At 46.2% G+C, this 22882-nt stretch overlaps 2 protein-coding genes across 2 annotated transcripts in view; both read left to right on the top strand.

Annotated features, from left to right (window-relative positions):
- The first annotated feature begins 3362 nt into the window (after positions 1-3362).
- LOC135804415 (large ribosomal subunit protein eL8-like) lies at positions 3363-6212 on the top strand. Its single transcript, XM_065318284.1, has 8 exons — positions 3363-3383; positions 3509-3626; positions 3716-3865; positions 3977-4197; positions 4948-5018; positions 5478-5537; positions 5637-5706; positions 6097-6212. The coding sequence occupies exons 1-8, from the start codon at positions 3381-3383 to the stop codon at positions 6190-6192; spliced, it is 789 nt and encodes a 262-aa protein (XP_065174356.1). The 5' UTR covers positions 3363-3380; the 3' UTR covers positions 6193-6212.
- Positions 6213-15585: 9373 nt separating this feature from the next.
- Positions 15586-22882, top strand: part of LOC135804405 (cyclin-dependent kinase 2-like) — a 21096-nt gene continuing 13799 nt past the window's right edge. Inside the window, exons 1-4 of the mRNA XM_065318274.1 lie at positions 15586-15945; positions 16042-16119; positions 19131-19251; positions 20857-21027. Of these exons, the coding sequence (XP_065174346.1) occupies positions 15824-15945; positions 16042-16119; positions 19131-19251; positions 20857-21027 (492 nt within the window). The 5' untranslated portion in view covers positions 15586-15823. The remainder of the gene's footprint in view (positions 15946-16041; positions 16120-19130; positions 19252-20856; positions 21028-22882) is intronic.

Genomic DNA, 22882 nt, shown 5'->3' with positions numbered 1-22882 from the left:
CGGCACAATTCTGCCCGAGTGCCCAAGCCGTTTAGCAAGTCCATTCTGTACATTATAGATCGGGTATAACGACATTGAATTTACTGACACTTTTTTGGTGCTCGGAGACCTGAAAATGCATCGAATATAAAGACTTTCCTCTTGTATCAGGCGGAGTGACATGTACTCGTATGGGACATGTCTCAGTCTGGGTCACTCCGGATCCACGTGTGCTGGTCGACCAGTCATGGTCATTGTAATAGGGCTTGAAAGTGCTGCGTCACAGCATAGCAACAATTTCAAAAATTCAAAAAGTGGATCCATTTGGATCCAGTTTTTGTATGGATCCAAGCACATTTCATGCGGTCTTACCCACAGCATGGTGATGTAGCCAGTGAAACTGCAAAAGTGGATCCACTTGGATCCAGTTTTTGTATGGATCCAAGCACATTTCATGCGGTCTTACCCACAGCATGGTGATGTAGCCAGTGAAACTGACTGATTTGGCTACTGGGGGCGGGGTTACAACTGGTGGCGAAATAAAAGTCACACCTGCATGCGACATGAGTGGGTTGCTATGCACCCACATACTTAGGCAATAGCAGTCACACCTTAGTGGATCCAAAAATAGAAATCTGATGTCAACTTACTACTCCCTGGCCGTTTTGACGTCATCACTTTCAAGCCCTATAATTATTATCAAGAATACATAACCCCCCAGAGTGTGCAACTCCACTATGGGTGCTGTCCCGACAGAATTTCAAGTTGACGTCATTTTGATGATGCAATGCGCACTGTACACGGATTATCAGACGAATCCAGAACCTGTGGTTGACCGAAGCCGATCGATCCTGTACAAATTATTGCAAAGAAAAACGTGTGATGCGTTGACACCCGTACACATGTTGTAAATCACTGTTGCAAGGAGCAATGAGTCATAAATAATGACGTCAACTTGAAATTCTGTCGGGACAGCAGGGTATGTGGGAGTTGCACACTCTGGGGGGTTATGTACTCTTGTTATTATTTGTAGCCGCAGTGCAGCGATGTAGTTGCTATGCATGACTTTTGGCTTGAATCTTCCTAGCATGCAAGACACATGTACATGTACATACACATCTGAAATCTACATGCATTACATGTATATTGCATATCTGCCATACATTTCGGTCCTTTTGGTATACATATTGCATACTAGATGCGAAGATCGGGTTTAGTGACAGATCGAATATAGCGACATTTTTGTTTTCTCCCGAAGGAGTGTCTTTATAATTATCCAATCTCCACTGTACTGTTGCTGTTCTGCTCGTGAGACGACTACAGCACATGCATACACTACACCAAGAGTCCATAACCATTGTACACACTGTGTCGGTTACAACCGCTGTTTCTGATCCATTCAAGGCCTCAATCGGCACTGTCATTCTATATGTAGGCTGTGAAATTGCACTTCCATGGATTCAACAAATAACGCAATTTTGGCCCCAATCGGCGATTTCCCCCCCCCCCCCGCGTTTTTTGCTTTTCTGCACTTTTCATGCAGTGCTTTCTATGATCCTGTAGGCTGTTTGCACAGTGCTACTGGTGAGTAGCACTGTGCGAATAGCGATTCCACGGATGCAACAAAATTTTGTGATTTTGGCCCAAATCCACGATTTCCCGCACTTCTTGCCGCATTTAGTGTTGTTTTCTGCCACAATTTCTTGCGCAAATTTTCAAGAATTACTCCGCAAATTCCTCGGGACAGGTTCTAGGAACTGTCGCCATCCAACAGTGAGAGACAGAGGTGGCTTTTCGCACATCCGTATCTGTTCGCGCCGGTTCTGTATAGTTCCACATCTATTAAAGACGCCATCCGGCGACGTGCTCCTTGTTTCCCTCTACTGCTCCTTTCGTTGCCCATGTGACTCTTGTGGCAGTGGCTCAACAATCAACAGGAGAGAACAGGAGTTCCGTCTCCCCAATCGCGTTCTGTTCGCTGAGGGACTCAACACAAGGCCCAGCCATGGTCCCAAGAAGCGTTGGAGGGACATCGCCGCTGCCGGTGCGTGACGGGCGACTGGTGCAGGACAGACGAGACAGGTGCCTCATGAGTGATCGTCCCCGGCAGGCTGTCCCAACGCCTAGAATGTTCATTTGCGGCTGTGGCAGGGACCTCCATCGGCCCAATGATCTGACTCGCTACAGGAAATACTGCAACTTCTTATATCAATGCCCGGAGCAATGGGCATCCAAAGGTGTGTGTGTGTGTGTGTCCGCCTGTACATGTACAAATGCAAGGAAGAGCATTTGAAGCCCGTCTGTCAACAAGCCGATGCTGTACTAGTATTCTGTGAAGCTTGCCATCGTTGGTTTTCCAGACAAGGTGGACTTGCCCTACACCACTGTTATCCCAGCTTTGCTGACAATCCGGTTTCCTAGACAGATGCATCTCGCCGCCCTTATTGCAACCTCAGCTCCGCCGCCACACCTAGGCTATGACCGCTGTTTCTGGAGCAAAGCGGGGCACCGCCGGCACAACTGCTACAACAGAACATGCAGCTCCGGCTTAATCCGCAGTACAGTTCCATCCCCGACCTGTTCTGAGGTTCAAACGTCACCAAATACCGGGTCGAACACAAATGCAAGAAGTAACTTTGCCCTCCTTGAAGTTGTGTGTGTGTGTGTGTGTGTGTGTGTGTGTGTGTGTGTGTGTGTGTGTGTGTATGTGTGTGTGTGTGTGTGTGTGTGTGTGTGGTGTGCGTGCATGTCACGGATGCAACAGGCAAGACCAAGAGCCGAGGCTGAATCCTTATTCCAGTAGCAGCATTACTTGCATGGCCGCTGATGACCTGTCGAAGAGAATACTAGGAAGCATGCCGAAACTTTCCACGTATCCCAAGAGCCGACTGCAGACGACTACGTGGGTGCAGACCCAGTAAAATCACAGTGATAACGATCTCTCTTTAATATTGGGGATAGTGCCATCGTGAGAATAAAGAATTCAACGATATACTAGTAACTTACTTCGCTTTCTCGGTACATAGATCTGAGAGGCGGACGGCTACCAGCAGGGCAGTTAATCAAAACAATAAACTACTCGTACTAGTAAAAGTTTTCGAGTTATCGCCTCCAGCTTGGCCCAATGGCCAAGCCTTTGATTTTGTCAAACTGGGGTTTTGTCAAGTGATCATTTCAGACTACATGTATATGTAGACATCAGCTCAGGTTCATGGCTGGCCGGTCCACGATAATTATTTTGTACGCTTAGTGAGTTTGGGAACTATGGTAACCAAAATGAACGACATGTGACCGATGTACAGTGATGTATGCAGCGTGGGTTCCGTTTGCCTTGCTTCGCGATAGAGTAAAGTGCGCATGCGCATTGTTCGTCTTTCTCTTTCTTTCCTTCTACAGCAGCCATGGTAGGTGCTGAGTGTTTAGAGAAGTTTTATACAAATCTCTGTTGCAGTAGCTGTTGGAACTCTCTGGAAGCGATGTGGAATGATTCACGATGGAATTCGTGTTACTGTTTCTGCTGTGCTCGTAGCCGAAAGTCCGTAAGGTCCGCGGCAAGAAGGTGGCCGAGGCCCCCTTCAAGGCCAAGGGTGGTGCCAAGAAAACCGTAAATCCTCTCATTGAGAAGCGCCCCAAGAACTTTAGCATTGGTATGGGATCAGAAGCTGCTTGTCTTTCCCGTTCGACTTTTATGGAGTATTGAGGGTCGCTGTACGCTGTTATTTGTTTCGGAAATTAGGTGGCGATGTTCAGCCCAAGAGAGACTTGTCGCGCTTTGTAAAATGGCCCAAGTACATCCGCATGCAGCGGCAGAAGAAGACGCTTTGCCAGCGTCTGAAGGTCCCTCCTGCAGTGGCCCAGTTCACTAACACCGTGGACCGCAACCTTGGTAAGTCTGTCTTCTTGTTTGTGCTATTTCAGTATTTGTGTGATTTGCTAAATTGTGTTTTTGAACATTTGTAAAAAAATTGTTTATTCGTGCATTCTGCGTTAATTTCAGCTAAGCAAATTTTCAAGCTTGCAACAAAATACAGCCCTGAGACCAAGCTGCAGAAGAAGGTTCGTCTTCAGGAGGAGGCGAAGAAGAAGACCGAGGGCAAGGATGCTGCTCCTGGCAAGAAGCCAGTCGTGTTGAAGTATGGCATCAACCATATCACACACTTGATTGAGCAGAAGAAGGCTCAGCTCGTAGTCATTGCCCACGATGTTGACCCCATTGAGGTGAGCAAACACTGTTGATCATTCTGTCTTCAGGCGAATACACTGGGAACGCATACTAATAAGCCGGCTGCCTGTTTGGTGCTTGTCATCAGTATTCAGTCAGTGTGCAATGTATGCGGAGATTAACCTTGCAGTCTGTCTGACCAGTCCTCGGCATATCCTATACAGGATCGCAGTGTGTGCCTGGTCCTGAGTATTGCTCACAATACTGTTCTAGTGTCTTTGTGGCTGAATTTATAAAACAATAAACCGAGATTTGAATACTTTGATCATGATTTGTAAATTGGTTGTTTCTAAGTGTATGCTGGTATCAAGAGTACATAACCCCCCAGAGTGTGCAACGCCGATCCAGCTCTGTGTAGGGTCTTGGTCGAGCGGAATCGGATCTTCTGATGTCATGCGTACACTTCACACCAGCGCAAGGCCGGTCTCGAGGCAGGGCACCATTGTTTTTGATCCAAGAGTACCCGCGACTCCCCGGGTTCCCCTCAGATGTGTACGGTATTATGACGCAAAGATCCGATTCCGCTCGACCAAGACCCTATGCAGAGCTGGATCAGGCGTTGCACACTCTGGGGGGTTATGTACTCTTGCTGGTATCTGTCAATGGCAACTCTGCTTTAATCCTTTATGCCAGTATCTATACTACATTTTTTTGTGCTCCATTCCACAGTCGTTCTTGGTGGAGATTGGGAGTTCACTGTATCTGCTGACTCGTGGCGTGTTGCCATTTCTTTTTGTGATTTGCAGATCGTCGTTTGGCTGCCCGCTCTCTGCCGCAAGATGGGCATCCCATACGTCATCATCAAGGGCAAGGCCAGGTATGTACTGATTTCTTTATTAAAATCGATTAGACGAAGACTGCAAGCGAAGTATAGCCAGTCATTTAATTGCTCAGAGCAATCGTGAGTTTTATGCTCAGTACATGCAGCAGTCATGCATATTTTTCTTTCTTCCCTTGCACTTCTGGCAGTTTCTTGAGCACATGCTGCTTTCACTCACCTGACTTTATTTACGCATCAACCTTGTGCTTACTTCCTCCTGATGGCAACGCTGGTTGAAACATCCTACTCCTACACTTTGTTCTGGGAAATCCCTTTCAACATCTTCTAGCATGTCGACCATTCATTATCATGTCCTGGACGAACTGTAGTAAGTGTATAGCAATACTCCAAGGAACTCAGTGTTGCTATTAATTTTCCAATTTCAACTGTTTGGTATTGTTTCACAAACATCCGTGATATGATTGGTGTGTTGTCATCCCACTTTTCTCTGTATAGACTCGGCAAGCTTGTTCACAAGAAGACCGCTACCGCTGTTGCCTTCACCGGTGTCAAGACGTAAGTTGTGCTGTTTGAGGGCATGCTGTCATATGTGCATGTACTACTGCTTTGCCATTTGGCTTATGTGTTTGGTTGCTTGTATTTTTGCCCTTTCAGCGAGGACCGATCGGCTCTCAACAACATTGTCGAGGCCTCCAAGACCAACTACCTTGACCGCTTCGACGAGGTAACCATTATTACATGTGCATGGCTTGGCACATACGTACCCGGCACATATACAAATTCTCCATCTGCACCCTTATGTTCACGATTGTACTCCAGCTCAGATAATACTCTTGTGTGGATGGCATCACAAATCTTGGGCCGGCACGGGGGAAATTCCGTTACGCTTACATGTACCCTGCACTATCAACCCCCTGCTCCACTTTTGACTTCCGGCGAATGAATGGAAATTGTATGGCCTCTTAACGAACTAAGCATTTGTGGGCTGTGTTCATCAGCCTTTTACCACCCCGGTCCTAGTTGTCGTCTGTAGAAACAAACTGTGTAGGTTTTAGTGTTTGCCACTTTGTATATTCATTGTTCGTTCTGTATTGGTATTGTGTTTTCTTTATAGATCCGCAAGCACTGGGGTGGTGGTGTCATGGGAGCCAAGACCAATGCTGCCATGGCTAAGCTTGAGAAAGCCAAGAGAAAGACCCTCCAACAATAAACACTGTTTTACAACCTAAATTTCGTCTCTGGTGCTGTTTCCTGTGTTCAGTGGTTAGTGCATGCGTGTTGCCCATAATTATGCTCTTCGCCTGCTGTTCACCACACATTCTCATGGGCAGGCCGATTGGGTATTAGTAGCAAGAGAAAATAGCCATCTAAAGTGAAACTCGGCTGATTGCCAGCAGAGTTGTAACCGTGGTTGACATCCCCATTTCATCCTGTAATTCAAAGAAAGGTAATGCGTTGACACCCCTTTCAATCAACATGAATCACTCGTACAAGAAGTATATCATCATAAGAATGCCATTCACTTGGGTTTCTGTGTGGATGGCGTGGTACTACATGGGAGTTGCACACTTGTCTGTCCCTTTGTCTAACCTCTGCAAGAATGTTAAGCCTATAATTATAATAAAGGGGAAGTTAAAGGCTAAAATCAAAATATCACCAGTTGTCTTCGGGGTGCTCAGTCGAATGGTCTTGGTCCGAGAAAGCTGAGACGCTCACCACTTGAATCCAAATCGAACTCGCGCACCTCCACCGAAACTGGGTGACTGCACCCTACTAACGTTAGATGGGGATTTGTATGGAAAATGCCACTAAAAGCGCCATTTCGTTCTTATAAAAGCACGGATGACCGCGATTGGCCCATATGTTGTAGTCTTTTGGACGCTGCACTGAGTCGACTGGTTTTGGTCCGAAAAGGCTGCGATGCAGCGTTCCTCCTTTATTCCCAATCGAACATGGTTGAACAAGCGGTCACGTGCTCCTGTGTACATCAGCCACCTGGTCACCGTGCCTGTAGGGTACAACTTACTAGCCTGTTTGACCTTTTTTGGGTGCAGTCCTGTCACTTGAGTTGAACCTTGGTGTGAAAGTAAGGCGAAGGACTAAAGGGACCCTCACTTAATTTTTTGCCGACTACCTGCCAAAAACACATTTCGACACGCGTGTGTGCTGGACGACCGACGCTTCCATGACAACTCTGGGACAGGTAACCAATCAGACTCATTCAGAGTGCGATGTCCTAGATAGGACATCTCCCCGACGCTTCACCGACAAAGAAAAAATGCCCCCAAAAAAGCGGCGTGCCAAGGCCCATCGAGCACTCGGAAACTGTGATCGCATGCATGATCATAATTATGAGCAAACAGATTTTAGCACTTTTTCACCAAAAAACGCAATAAAGGGCGAAAGAAACGGGCTTTTCCAAAAAGGGCCGACAAGGGCGAGCACCTTTGGGAAAGGGCTACCCGCTAGAGTAAGATTGTTTGGAACAAAACCACTAAAATTTCAGAACTAGCCCCTGCGTTCTTCGGCGCCTGATCTCACTGTATCCATTGTTATCACAAACTGGATGGCAGTGAACAGTCTTGGGATGTGTTTACATGCATCATGAGAATTTTCAACGTGTAGTGGGTTGCAAGTCTGTACCAGAGAGTCGTATACTGTAATAGGTATTTTACGACTCCCTGGTCTGTACGATGGAAAAAAAATAGGCGGGTGTTACATGAAGGCAGTTGAACAGGGTCAATTACTGAACTACCTTTTTACTATGCTAAGGGTGCATTCATAATTATATTCTCTAGCTTCTTGGAGAAGAAGAAAAGAGAAGTCGAAGAAAGTGGTCACAGTATAATGCAAGAACGGGTCTCCAAGAATTCGGAGATATTTTGCACATGTGAAGCAATTAAAATTTGAAGCGCCAAAGGGGCCGTGATCTTGAGTGCCACGAATGTAGTACGCACTGTGCGTGTGCAACTAGGGAAATGCGTACACTCATGTCGTCATGATTTTTTTTTGGGACAAGCCTTGAGCCTCTTGCATTGCTTGTACGGGCAAAATAACACATTTTGTGAAGAATCAACACATAAAACGAATCATCAGATACAGTGTTTACAGAGTCTGTCACTCAGTAGGATCACTGCACTGTGCAGGTTCACTGGATGCGTGCCTCCGCCGCCACTAGCACAGCAGGGGACTCAGGCACGGCATGCAGGAGCAAACATGCTCCTTGAGCCACACAGGCACATAGCACCACAGCGCACCAAGGCAAAACCAAGGCGGCAGCGCAGCAAGGAGATAATCTGCCCGCATGGCTCCTTACTCTTCTCAGCCAGGAGAGAGGCGATCCGCGTGAAAAGAGCATTGGCATGCTTGCCATAGCCACCAGAGGCAGAAAGCACAACGGGCACGAAGGAGGCATGCTCAACTTCACGTACTCGCTCTTCGTACTTCCGGCGCTTTTCCTGTTCATGGCGTCTGTAGCTAGCAGCGAGGGAGGTGGCACGATTCGAAGACGCAAAAGGGTTGAACACCCGTACATCAATAAAGATGCGCTCGAATCGGCCACCCCACACACCACTAGCCGCAACGTCCAGCCGAGCTTGCTCCTCCGTGACAGCTGTGCGATGGCGGAAGGCCTCTCCGGTGACGGGCCGGAGGTGGGGTTCCACTGTCACGTTGTGAGCGACCTGCCTTAGAGCTCTGGCGGCGATGTCCCTCACCTCGTTATGTCGCAGCGTCGGGAAGCCACCAAACGGGCACAACAGGGCGTGACTCACATTCAGCGGCTTACTGCACACGCAGAGGCTTGGGAGCCGAGGAGGTGTCCAGCCGTACCGGAGGCACAGGCCATCCCGGAAATCTCCCTTGCTGAGTGTGAAACCATGGCGGCTGAGGGGGCGGCAGGTCAGCCAGCTGGATGCACCCTTTTCTGAGGCCAGGTCGAGAACAGGGGCCAGCTCCCGGTGATCCGAGCGAAGGGCGTCAGCCATAGACTTGAACGCGCTCCGCTTCTCGGCCCGAACCGTCGCCTTGACCGTCCGGAGCTGGGTCAGAGAGTCGCCAAGAGACGACTCCTGCTCCAGCAGGCGAGATGATCAACACATGCTTTTGGCTGTAGTTCGCATGCGGTGATCCCAAACCGCGGGAATCTCCAAGTAAGTTTCGCCCAGGGAGTAGTGCAATACCGGTATTGTACTACTCCCTGGTTTCACCCACCTCTGAAGCTTGGAGAGCCTCCTAAAACCCGGTACAAAACCATGTGCATGCGTCAAGTTCCGGGGAGTCTCGAACTTTTTACAGGATTCTACAGCGCACCCTTAATTAATAATAATAATAATAATAACAGCTCGCATGTACCCCATGGGTGAGATCACCCATGGGGCTAACGCATCTGTCGGCAAAAGAGTTAGAGAAAACGAGAAACACATGACATACACCTTCTTCATTCTGTTATTGCAGGGAAAAACTACCTCGATTCCACCATGAGCCTAGGCATGAGGAATATAATATTAAGTACCGGTACAGAAAGCGCACCCTTAGGGTGCGTTCTTTTAAAATCCTCTCAGAAAAGTTGGAGACTCTCCGAAAAGTTCGAGAGCTGTTCTTATATCCTCTCCGAATTTTAGGAGGCTCTCCGAGCTCTCCAAGCTTCAGAGGTGGTTGAAACTAACTTGGAGATTCCCGCGGTTTGGGATCAGCGCATGTATATGCGCATGCGAACTAGTACTAGCAAGAGTCCATAAACAGTTTATGCACTCTTGGTACTAGGCCTATAGGCTAAAAGCCACGATTGTACGCATTTCCCTTTTTGCATACGCACAGCGCATTCGCATTCGTGGCACTCAAGATCGCGGCCCGCCCCTTTGGCGCTTCATTTTGCTTGACATCTGCAAAATATCTCCGAATTCTTCGAGACCCGTTCTTGAAGTATCCCAGTTTACATGGTTTTAATATTCGACTTCTCTTTTCTTCTTCTTCTAGAAGCTAGAGAATTTAAGAACGCACCCTTAGAACCAAGACTACTGCAGCTTTGGGGAAATCATCCCAGGAGAAGTTATTTGTTTAGGTCACATTGAGTCACCTTTGCTGATCTCGCACCAGTTCACAAGGCGAGTAGTCTTTTTTAGTTTGTAGTCAACTCTCGGTGTGATTAATATTCCTGATGATAGTCACTTATTATGGTTCCTCTGGTGTCGTGTCATGAATGTGTTCACTTTATTTCTATCGATAAGGCCAAACTAAAAAAGGTGTGTGGTTCGACTAACATGGACATTTTTTTACGGGCGGGCGGGCGGATTTTTTTAAATATATTTTTTAGTACATGTAAATACACTGTACTGCCTTTAGACACCCAGTGCATCGGCATTATTACGCAGTGTTATGCCATACATGTTGTATAAAGGGATCACTGGCTAATACTTTGAAACATTGTGTGGCAGAAATGTGACTTAGAAGTATGTGTGACTCAGCCCTCCGGACCCAATGAACAGTGCTATTAGTATTACAGATGTGTTGAGTAAAGAGTATGGTGGCAAATCGTGAAATCTACATTAGGGTTGGTTCACATAAGCAAAATCGGCGCCGCAAGACATCGGCGGTAAGCCAGCTCCCGATCCGTTGCGCATACGGTTCGAGTACCAAATCTACTACAAAGTAGTACAGAATGTGCCCAAATGCTACGACAGGTTTGCCAATTGAAGCTTGAATTCTTTGTTTCTTCAGTAGTTCAAGGTCTTTTGGTGATGGCCACTCGGTGCTACCTTTTACTGGAGATCATGAAAATACTTCTACACATTATTTTATTGCAGTCTAGTAAGCGATTGTGTCGAAATTATGCTTGCAAACGTTGGTGAAGTCACAAGAACTTGCCAATGTATCCATCATATTTTTTATTTGTTTCAATTGTATTTGTCTCATAAGTTGCACAATGGTCAAGCAGATCATCCGAGAAGGACGGGCTGGTATGCTGACTTATTTGCCAGCTTGAAGCGACTACAAGAATGGCGAACGGACCTCCTCTCTAGCTTCAATTTAGGAAAATTTAGGACAAGTATTGGTTTGATATTTTGACGAAGTCTGGCTCCCGGCAGCCGGCGATCACCGGCGCGAACGGTTCACAAACCACTTTTGGTCAAAATTGTACGGGATCGGCGCCGGGGCAGATCGCAAGAGTTGGGCACTGTCCAACTTTGCCGGCGGTCCCTTGCGATATTTTACCGTATGATTTTGTTACGACTGCACTGGTTCACACAATCGCAATGTGCCGGGATAGGTTGCAAGAAGCCCACCGCCGGTGACTCCCGGTGCGTACCGGCGATATGTGAACCAACCCTTAATCAATTGGAGCATTGTACAGCAGAAACGGTACTAAAGGGAAAACAGACTGTGACTTGTAAGGCAGCAGTCGTACCACTCACTGCACTGCACTGCAGTACAACTACAACTTTTAAAGTACAAGACAGTCAAGCCCAAAAGCCTTGAAAAGGAGCCGCCTGCGTCCGCAGACTCACGCTGCACAGCACGTAGACGTGGACGTGTTCAGTCCACGTACGTCAGTCTAGTCACACGACAGCCCGCCGAAAAAAAATTACGGTCGGGCTGAAAAATGTACGGTCGGTCGGGTGAGTCGAACCACAGACTTTTTTCAGTGTGGCCTACAAACTTTTTTGTAATATGTTTCTTATCTACAGAAAGAAAATATCACATCTCTCACACTATACAGTTACTTTGAAGTTTTCACACCATAACCTCACTATTTTCTCGCCTTGGTGACAATAATTATAATCACCCGTGCACCCTGGTTGTTGTTGTAGTAAGAGTACATAACCCCGGGGGGGGGTTATGTACTCTTGGTTGTAGTCAAATTTGTGAACTATTACTTCAATCAGACATGCATGGTAGCACATTGTATTTGTAAGCATCTCCTTTACTTTGTTCTATGTCGATTCACTGAAGATTATCGAAGAAAAAATGTTTCTGAATCTGGTTTTACATTTTTCTCTCTTCAACATGGTACCGGTAGCATCAAGAGTACAATCATAATGGTTTATGTACTCTTGGTAGCATGCATCAATCCTTGTGTGTTATTTAGCAAGTTTGAAACTTCTTTCTCCGAGACGTCTATCAACATTATAAAAGACGTTTTCCAAGTCATCCGTTGTCCGACACTGAGCGAGAAACTGGTGAGTCAGAACATGCAACAATTTGCATTGTACTGATTTCAAGTGATTTGTAAGCGGTAACAGGGGCGTGCTCGGCCCCCCAACTAGGGGGGAGCCGAGGGGAGCCCCCCCCCCGGCAATTTTCTGTAATTTATTTGCAACCTTTCTTGAATTTTAGAGCATATTTGCATACATTACAATTACCCAGATTGAAAATTTTTGGGGGTGCACGTGCCCCCCGTGCCCATCGCCGAGCACGCGCCTGGGTAATGACATTCAATAACCTGATGCTTACATGTAGCTCCATTATTATGTCTCCTTTATTCACTTCTTTCGAAGGCGATAAGCCAGACCCACCGGGAAATATTTCCATGGGTGGGCCCGCAAAAAGAAAGTGAAAAAAATAAACACCAAAGGGACAAGAAATTGGGGAAGGAAGAGGAAGAAAGGAAAGAAACTCAATCCGAACTCCAACATCAAAACAGTAATAAAGAATTTGCAGCAACAGGCAAAGTACATCAACCAATGAAGGGAGTAACAAAGGAAATATCTTTTTATCTTATTATTATTATTATTGTGGAAGAGAAAAAGACATATGGATACGAGTTAAGAGTAACTCTCCATCACTGTAACATGATACTATATACAGTCAGAAAGTGCAATAACTAGGCACAAAACTGACAGAGTACTGAAACATTCGACGTCCTGACACCTAGCTTCAACACATCTCCGTAGCGCTAACCGACAGCCTTCCAACTTGGAAGGTTCAAGGTTATGGAAAAGACCAAAGAGGGGAAGGCAAGCGCAACAAAAACGAGCAAAAGCTACAGTCCCAACGGAACAAAGAATGTCGATTGTTACTGGACGATGACGAGACCAGTACGATATTTGACAAAGCGGTCTAACTACAATTCGAAGCAGCAAAGCAGCACACCACCCAACTTGGGTGGGTCATAAATATCAAAGATAAGTAAAGAAAGGGAAGCTTTGCGAAAACGAATTGTACAAGCCGAAAGCCAAACTCCTACAGTACTCCTCATGCATGACATTGTGATGGACTAGTTGACTACAAAACAAGTTGTTTCACACGACGTACGTTTCGCCGTATGGTTCGTGACGGCTCATCAGGTGTGCAATTTGAAACTCGGATGTTGAGCCATAAATAAATGTGGAAGAGAAAAAGACATATGGATACGAGTTAAGAGTAACTCTCCATCACTGTAACATGATACTATATACAGTCAGAAAGTGCAATAACTAGGCACAAAACTGACAGAGTACTGAAACATTCGACGTCCTGACACCTAGCTTCAACACATCTCCGTAGCGCTAACCGACAGCCTTCCAACTTGGAAGGTTCAAGGTTATGGAAAAGACCAAAGAGGGGAAGGCAAGCGCCTTCCCCTCTTTGGTCTTTTCCATAACCTTGAACCTTCCAAGTTGGAAGGCTGTCGGTTAGCGCTACGGAGATGTGTTGAAGCTAGGTGTCAGGACGTCGAATGTTTCAGTACTCTGTCAGTTTTGTGCCTAGTTATTGCACTTTCTGACTGTATATAGTATCATGTTACAGTGATGGAGAGTTACTCTTAACTCGTATCCATATGTCTTTTTCTCTTCCACATTTATTTATGGCTCAACATCCGAGTTTCAAATTATTATTATTATTATTATAATTTTTTCTTCAGACTTTTCCCGTTTGTCTCTTTCCCTCAAACCAGTTAATATTTTATGACTTGGGGCTCCCCGCGTGCTAGTTTGTACGTGAAGTGTGTGGGTTACAGTGAGGGCTGCGTCCCACCCGCCTGTGTGGATTCACAGGAAGTGTGAGTTACGAAGTCTGAAGAAAATGTTGAACGGCCTCTGCTGGGATGACGACTACACCATAGCTCAGTGGTTAGAGCATCGCTGGCTACAAGCGAGGGTCCCTGGTTCGAGTCCTGGTGGTGACAGTCAATTTTTTCTTCAGACTTTTCCCGTTTGTCTCTTTCCCTCAAACCAGTTAATATTATTATTATTATTAATATTATTATTTGAAACTCGGATGTTGAGCCATAAATAAATGTGGAAGAGAAAAAGACATATGGATACGAGTTAAGAGTAACTCTCCATCACTGTAACATGATACTATATACAGTCAGAAAGTGCAATAACTCTTTGGTCTTTCCATAACCTTGAACCTTCCAAGTTGGAAGGCTGTCGGTTAGCGCTACGGAGATGTGTTGAAGCTACATGTAGGTGTCAGGACGTGGAATGTTTCAGTACTCTGTCAGTTTTGTGCCTAGTTATTGCACTTTCTGACTGTATATAGTATCATGTTACAGTGATGGAGAGTTACTCTTAACTCGTATCCATATGTCTTTTTCTCTTCCACATTATTATTATTATTTAAATTTTGAATAGGGCAATCCCCACAGGCCTAAGGCCTTTTTACAGGGTACCCTATGTACAATGCATGGTGTCTTTAATAAGGCGACAGCCTTCTAACTTGGAAAGTTCTTACTTGTACTAGTAGCCTTACGGTTATGATGATCATCAAAGAAGGGAAAGCGAGCACACTCAAGAAGAAAACAAGCTGATCATCACAGCGAACTTAGAATGTCGGCTATGACAAAATGGTGACGAAGGCGCCGAAGGCGAAGGACCATGGTACAGGAATGCCACGACTCACTTCGAGAACTTGAAACAACTGCCCAACTTGAGATGCTCATGTTTATTGGAGATAAGCAAAAGAAGTTTTAAGTTGTGGTTGTTGTTTCGCGTTCTCGAAGCGAGTGTTAATAACTTCTGGTATTATCTTTACTTTCAGGCCCTATACCAGGGAGTTGTGTAAACCCCTGATTATACAACTCCCTACACACTGTCGGCTTTATTTCTGCCGTGAACCTATTGTGACAAGTAAGTAATTAATTTTAGTTGTCTGTAGATCTACTCGTACTTTTGTAGACTCTACGCGTAGATATACTGTGTGCAGGGTGTAGTGGTTCTACAAACGCACCAAAGACATCTTGTAACTAGCTTCGTTACTACAAATCACAAGTGTGTGGGAATAGATCAAAAAGAACAAGAAAAAGATGAAGACAAAAGTACAATCATAGTCTGTCACCACTACTGCACTACAAAAAAATGTAGCGCTATCTTTACTCCTTGCTACCTTGTACCTTACTCCTGACCTTAGCCTTGGGAAGGGTATTTTCAGGCTCACGTGCATGGCCTGTCTCTGGAATGTCGTGGCCTTGGATCTACATCTGAAAGCAAGTAGATCTACATGAGGTCACTGGTATTATGGGCTGTTGCATCTCTCTACAGCGATTCGTCTCTTTTCGGAGGTGATGCCACGTGGGATGGTAGCATGAGCCACACGGATAAGTCCGAAACGCGGGAAAGTTGCACACTTTGCAGCTGTTCTCGATCACACACGCGTACACCATGTACACGAACCACGAAATCTCCATGCGTTCAGCCCCAACACTCTGGCCATTTTTGGTGGATTCTTCCAAGGAAAAACCAATATCACAGGCGTCTTCTTCCTGGCAAGCCAGTGCTTGTGGTCTGTCCCTGCTTCTAGGATTATTCCAGCTGGCTGACCCCCTGAAAAACCCACGCCATGGTTTGAAGGACTGTATTTCTATTTCACATTGGCCTCCTTGAGAGGTCAATAATACAGAGATATATTTGCAATTCACAATGGAGCAATATAAGATATTGGAGAAGATTGGCGAGGGTACTTACGGTGTGGTATACAAAGCAAAGGACTCATCTGCCTCCAACCAGGAAGAAGTTGCACTCAAAAAAATTCGTCTGGATAAGTAAGACATTTTGTGTCTTCCGATCCTGTCCATTCTGTGCTATTGGATTACAAATCTGTTTTATCGATGTTCTTTTCTACAATTGTACTTTCACAGTGAATCAGAAGGTGTTCCTAGCACAGCAATTCGGGAAATTGCTCTCTTGAAAGATTTAGACCATCAGAATATTGTTCGGTATGTGAGGTGGACGTTGGTAAATTTTCTAAAAGAATAATTGAAATTTAGATTTACCCTGTGTTGAGAGCTTGATTTGTAATACAATTGGTATACTGAAGTGTGGATTTGTACGTTTGTGCTTTATAATTTGGTTTATTCCACATGAAAAAATCTTGGGCATTTGCCGTAACATCTTATGAGCTCGCACGTTAGGCTTGGTTTACACATTGCCGCTGTATTCTGAGACCGGCGTCGGAAGCGTTTGATTCTAGAGCTCCTGGTTCCGGCCAATGGATCAAACATATCCATGCCGTATGATGAATGCATTGTGTACGTTAAATGTTGCCAGCACATGATCGGTATTCATCCTGCACCGCAGACCACCAGTTCACCTCCGTTCCGATTTCACTGGATTGGTGCGGGATCGGTGCCTTGACTGTCCGGAAGAGTTTTTTTAAAGCTGGCCAACTCTCCCAGCCTTCATTGCCGATGAGTTTCTGTTCAATGACACTGCCCTTCACTGGCTCGTATTGATAGAACCCACCAGGAGAGTCGTCCCCCCCCCCCCCCCCCCCCGCGCGCGCCTGGTCACAATGTGTGCCAGCGATATGAGCGAGTCTTACCGGTATTTCAAGTCGAAACGATGTGCATGGTTGTACTAAGTCTGGCTGAAAAATAGAACTACATTCATGCTCCTCACAAGCAGTAGCTCCGAATATCTCCACAAGCACTTTCAACACCTTCTCATCAGGTGGATACAGGCAGAACAGAAACTAACCAGTACGATCACTATTATAATGTAAAGGAGATCAAAGCAGCAGTATTAAAGAGCCATAGCAAGAATATACACACAAAGTATATGGATAGGGAGTTCAGTTCTGGTCGCTGAAAAGCGAAAAATGCAGTCACAGCTCGCATGTACGAAGTGAATGGGCGCGTCGTGCCTGCAGTTCGGGATGAGTTTGAGGCCCAAGTATCTTCTCCCACGGCCTTTTCGGCCTTGTCGATGCTATTTTCAGGTAGCTGAGGTCATCACCTTTCCAATGGTACCACACATGCATTGCTTCCAAAAAGTGCCTCCAAAGTACTAATTTCAACCAGATGCGTACTCGGCCCCATGAGGGACACCCGTTTTTCGCGTTCAGCGGCCTCGAATTAGTCTCGAACAAGAGAATTCTAGAACATTTTGGCTCGCGGTAGAAGGAAAATGATCACAGAACCAGCCCACGGCGATTTCCTGGTGCCGTGGTGGACGAAAAAAATCAAGTGAACTGCGCGCACACTGTAGAAGCGGTGACGGTGAAAACGTGCGAGTTGTGCAAGTAGGCGCGCGGCATGCATGCACACATCCTGTATCGCCATGCGGTTCATGTATGACGTGATAGTGCAGTGCTGGACGGAAACCACACCACCCACATACATACTTGCATTTACTTCTGTGACTGTTTTCACCCCCATTTTCCAATTGACTATAACTATAATATTGCCTTGCAATTTTTTTTCACAGGTTGTTTCTCACATTTTCCCGGTTTAGAAAAACTTGTGTTTTATGCAAAAACCCGCAAATTTGATTTTCGATTGAACTCCGTAGTATAGAGAGTATTGATTATAGCAATAAAAAGGATAAACTGCGCACTCATATTCTATACACATCAAGGCAATTAGAGAGGGGGGGGGGGGGGGGGGGGGGGATCAACGGTACTTTACGGTACTATCAGACGTATCCTGCACCTGTGGTGGACAAATACCTATTTTTTCCTGTACAAACTAGTTCAAGAAAACACGGGTGATGCGTTGACAAACATCGTAAATCACTCGTGGGAGGAGCATTGCATTATAATAATGACGTCAACTTTTTATCCACTCCCTGCATGAATGAAAACGATGAAAGCATGCAGGAATATGCATGTTTTACATAGATGTGCGACTGCTCCCTTATCCGAACATTCTTCTCATCCGAACCCCCTGGAGACAGCCCGCGCCCCGAGGGGTGTGGATAATCGGCACTCTACTGTACAATACGAAATACCACACCATAGAGATTGACTCGGGTGGAGAGCCAAGGATTAATTTATAAGAAAAATGAGGACAAATGAACTACAAGTTGCACTATAATGTCCACTAACACCACCAGTTACTTTACAATCAGCTCATGCGATATCATTGCATGACACTGACCAACGGTACTGACGTTCTACACCTAACTGGCAATCAGCTCTAGCACATCTTGGATGCGCACTCCAACAGCCTTCCAGCTTGGAAGGTTCTTAGTTAGAAAAAACATAGGAAGGGAAGGTGAGCGCAATCAAGACAAGCACGAGCTGAAAGTCTCAGCTGTGAAGGATGCGTCCTTAAATTGTGGTTTCACCGTTTTGTCTGATGGTCTTGTTTGTATCGTCTTCGACAAACATGTACATCCGCCAACGTCCTTCACAGCTGAGACTTTCAGCCCGTTCTTGTCTTGGTTGCGCTCACCTTCCCCTCCTATGTTTTTCTAACTAAGAAGCTGGAAGGCTGTTGGAGTGCGCATCCAAGATGTGCTAGAGCTGATTGCCAGTTAGGTGTAGAACGTCAGTACCGTTAGTCAGTGTCGTGCAATGATACCGCATGAGCTGATTGTAAAGTAACTGGTGGTGTTAGTGGACATTATAGCGTAACTTGTAGTTCCTTGGTCCTCATTTTTTTTCTCATAGAGATTGAAAACGAAATTGTTCATGCTAGACTCACGCACAAGCATTCCAGGGTGGTATTTGCTACGGCAGTAAAACACTCATGGCGCTTGTGACTAATCTGCAGGTTTGAAGCACGGCTCTTATTTTCACATGGCATTAATTTTCGTATGATGCAGATTCGCGAAAATACGGCACATGCATCTTAGAGGCATTAGTATCCTCCAGTGAATCTTCTTTCAATTTGGCGTGGATTGACACTCGTCAAACAGATTTGTATGGTCAGGTTTCACTTGCTCGATTTGGTTGAGCGTCATCCATTGGATTACAGTGTAGTGTCCGTTGGTCTTCCTGTTGCAGGCTTATGGACGTTTTGCACGTGGAGCACAAACTCTACTTAGTGTTTGAGTACTTACATGTTGACATGAAGAAGTACCTGGATCTGATTGCTCCAAGCAAGATTGCCGCGTACGTAGTCAAGGTGAGTTTGCTCTGCTTTGCGGCGTGCTAGTATGTTGCACCTGATGTTTATTTCTTGGACGATTTCTGTCAGAGTCAGAGTTGAATTGTCGTCAATAACAGAGGGGTTCCGGAGTACGATTTTCCGTAGCTAAATCCCTAGAGGCGCTACGGATGTTTTAGACGTCGTTTTCGTGTAGTCAAATGTTCTGGAGTACAGAGAATATGTGTTTGCCATCATTGCGTAGGTTGCGATCGCAAACACGTTATACTCCCGCGATAAGCCTTTTAATTTTAATTTTTTTGTACTGAAATCAAAATTTCCCGTGGAAAATCGATGTTTCTTGTACCAAATTTGTACGCGAAAAGTCTTTCTGCACTCGATGACGCAGAATCTCCATTTGAACCATGGTTTGCATGAAAGCCAGTCCACACGGTTTCTCTGTGCCGAAAAATCCGTAGCACCTCTGCAGATTTTGGTACAGAAAATCGTACCCCGGTACCGTAGTGACGCGCATATAAGAGCATGTGCCTATGCCCGGGCATAAGAGCATGTGCCTATGCCCGGGCATAAGGGCATGTGCCTGTGCCCGGGCATAAGAGCATGTGCCTATGCCCGGGCATAAGAACATGTGCCTATGCCCGGGCATAAGAGCATGTGCCTATGCCCGGGCATAAGAGCATGTGCGTTTGCCCGGGCATAAGAGCATGTGCGTATGCCCGGGCATAAGCGCACCCTCACAAATAAGCGCATGGGCTTATAAGTGAACCTAAATGCAGTACATCCCGCGACACACAGACACCACGAAAACACCATATTCACATAGTTCAATGTGCATGGTGGTATTGCACTGTGCGCATAATTATGCATGGTACCAGTACACTAGCAACTCAAGTGCATGCGCCTATGTGTGAGACAGAACGACCCCCCAAAATAGCAAATAACGCAAAAGCTCACTCATAAGCGCATGGGCCTTTATGTGCGTCGCTACTGTACCTGTCTAATGTTGACAGCTACTTACGGTTGTGGTGTAGGGAGGTGACTGTAGCTTTCTTTGGCACTCGTGTTGCCTGTTACACGGTCCTGTGACTGCCAATGCTGCTAGTTTGGATTGTTTGTCTTCTTGTTGTCACTGTTCTACGTGACTTGCCTCTGCACCGGATACAGATTGAAACCCTTCTTGTCTCATATACATTCCACATCTGATTCTTTACTATCCTGGTTGATGGTCGATGATAATCCATTGGGTTGTTTACGGGTAGTCTTGGGTGCATTTCTCGCCCATACTGTTTCCGCGTATCATGTGACAATGTCCTGTGCAGCTGTGGCTGTGCCTTACTACCTCTCTCTTTCTCTATCTCTATCTCCCTCCCCCCCCTCTCGCTCTCTCTCTCTCTCTCTCTCTCTCTCTCTCTCTCTCTCTCTCTCTCTCTCTCTCTCTCTCTCTCTCTCTCTCTCTCTCTCTCTCTCTCTCTCTCTCCTCTCTCTCTCTCTCTCTCTCTCTCTCTCTCTCTCTCTCTCTCTCTCTCTCTCTCTCTCTCTCTCTCTCTCTCTCTCTCTCTCTCTCTCTCTCTCTCTCTCTCTCTCTCTCTCTCTCTCTCTCTCTCTCTCTCTCTGCATTTCCAGAGCTTCCTGTTTCAGCTGCTTTCTGGCCTGGCCTACTGTCACGCTCACCGTGTCTTGCACCGCGACCTCAAACCGCAGAACCTGTTGATCAATAATGACGGCTTCATCAAGCTGGCTGACTTTGGTTTGGCTCGTGCATTTGGCGTCCCCGTCAGAACCTACACACATGAGGTGAGAGTAGTATTAGCGAATCAAACTTTAATATCAACCGAGCGTGTTTCAGGTCAGGTCTTCACTGTAATTGTACTTTTGATAGACGGTGGTGGCCTGTTTCATCGATGTCATTATTGTTCTCTGGCTTGACATTTGAGAGGCACTGGGGGTAGCACCAAGAGTACATAACCCCCCCCAGAGTGTGCAACTCCCAACAGAATTTCAAGTTGACGTCATTATTTATGATGCAATGCTCCTTGCACCAGTGATTTACAACATGTGTACGGGTGTCAACGCATCACACGTTTTTCTTTCCAATAATTTGTACAGGACTTTCCAATAATTTGTACAGGATCAGATAGGCTTTGGTCCGCCACAGGTTCCAGATTCGTCGGATAATCCGTGTACAGTGCGCATTGCATCATCAAAATGACGTCAACTTGAAATTCTACCGGGCCAGCACCCATAGTCGAGTTGCACACTCTTGGGGGTTATGTACTCTTGGTTGCACCAACTCAATCCAGAGTTTAGAAGCTGCAGGAAGGGTCTCTTGCAACCGATTAATTCTGTGACGCCGAGCAAACCCAGTCACTTCCTACATCAACAGCGAACCAGTGAGAGGCATGTAGTCCTCGTATTTGTTTGAACTACTCAGAGAGCTTGGTCAACCTGTTGCTGGCTGGAAAACCACCGCACATGCGTGCTGTCGGGGTTGGATTCGTCACTTCCAGGTTTCATTTTAGACCATGCTGACCTCTTCGGTCGTGTTCACCTCGGCTACTAATAGTAGCCGGTTTAGGGGCAGTTATACGCCGGTTGTAAGTCGACTTCCCCATATTAGCAGTGGCGGATCCAGGATTTGGCTGAAGAGGGGGCCCAAGGTATCCGCCCCCCCCCCCCCCCTCCCCAACAACAACAAAGTCCTGAAATTGTGAAGAGCTGCTGTATTCCATTCTCACGACATTTTCAAACTGCACTGGAAGTGTTGTCAAGCTGTGGTGTAACTCAGGCATTAGGGCGACACTACTCTACTACTAGCAGGTATTTGTATGTTACAAAGTTGCCACAAATATACATGTAATATGTATCTCATTTGCTGTCTGAAGAATGTGAGTGAAGATCGCTTGGTGTGTGAAACTTTAAGTTACAGCCATTTTACTGCCCTTTCTTCTACTTCTTCTACAAATATACATGTATGTCATCAAGCCACATTTCCAGTTCAAGCATAATTATGTACAGGCATTTGAGCTGATGGGACAGTCAACTGCTGGGGAAAACTGTTAACGCGAGGGCTGCTCAGTACTCATCCTCATCGTGGTTGCATGGGTCTACGAATAGCATGCGACGGGGTGCTCTGGTAGCAAACATGTCGACGATCTTGTTGTAATCCAGCTTGATGTCTTTGTGGACGTACAATAGCAGCAGGTCGTTCAGTCGCGATTGGCCCATTGAACTCCGTAGATCTGTTTTCACATATGCCAAGGCAGAGTTAGCACGTTCCACAGATGCTGAAGTGACAGGAGCGATGAGCAGAAGCTTCAGGATGCAGGAGATGTTTGGAAACGACATCTTATCAACAGCACTGAGGGTATCAGCAAGTGACTTGGGAAGATTGCCAGCCTCAACTTTCTTCCATTTCCTCACCCACCGGTCAACTTCCTGTGGCAGAGAATAGGCAGCTGGGAGGTCGGTTGCAAAGGCTTCCTGGAGCTTGCTGACAACGTCTTCACTGATGCCATACGGGAGAACAGCATTCTCGGGGAGCAAACACAGGCCGGAGACGGCGGTTTCCGTTATCTGGTTGAAACGGGCTTTTAGCTCCTGCAGCAAGGAAGCTGCGAATGGTACGAATACTGAACGCCGCCAGAACTCC

Source organism: Sycon ciliatum, chromosome 1 (assembly GCF_964019385.1).
Source record: "Sycon ciliatum chromosome 1, ocSycCili1.1, whole genome shotgun sequence".
Classification (NCBI taxonomy): Eukaryota; Metazoa; Porifera; class Calcarea; order Leucosolenida; family Sycettidae; genus Sycon; species Sycon ciliatum.
Note: the sequence above shows the minus strand (reverse complement) of the source record. Positions and strands in the feature narration are given on the sequence as shown.

Coding starts and splice junctions, on each gene's coding strand:
- LOC135804415 (XM_065318284.1), top strand. Junction 4,198..4,947: donor ACGATGTTGACCCCATTGAG/GTGAGCAAACAC, acceptor TGTGATTTGCAG/ATCGTCGTTTGGCTGCCCGC. Junction 5,707..6,096: donor ACCTTGACCGCTTCGACGAG/GTAACCATTATT, acceptor TTTTCTTTATAG/ATCCGCAAGCACTGGGGTGG.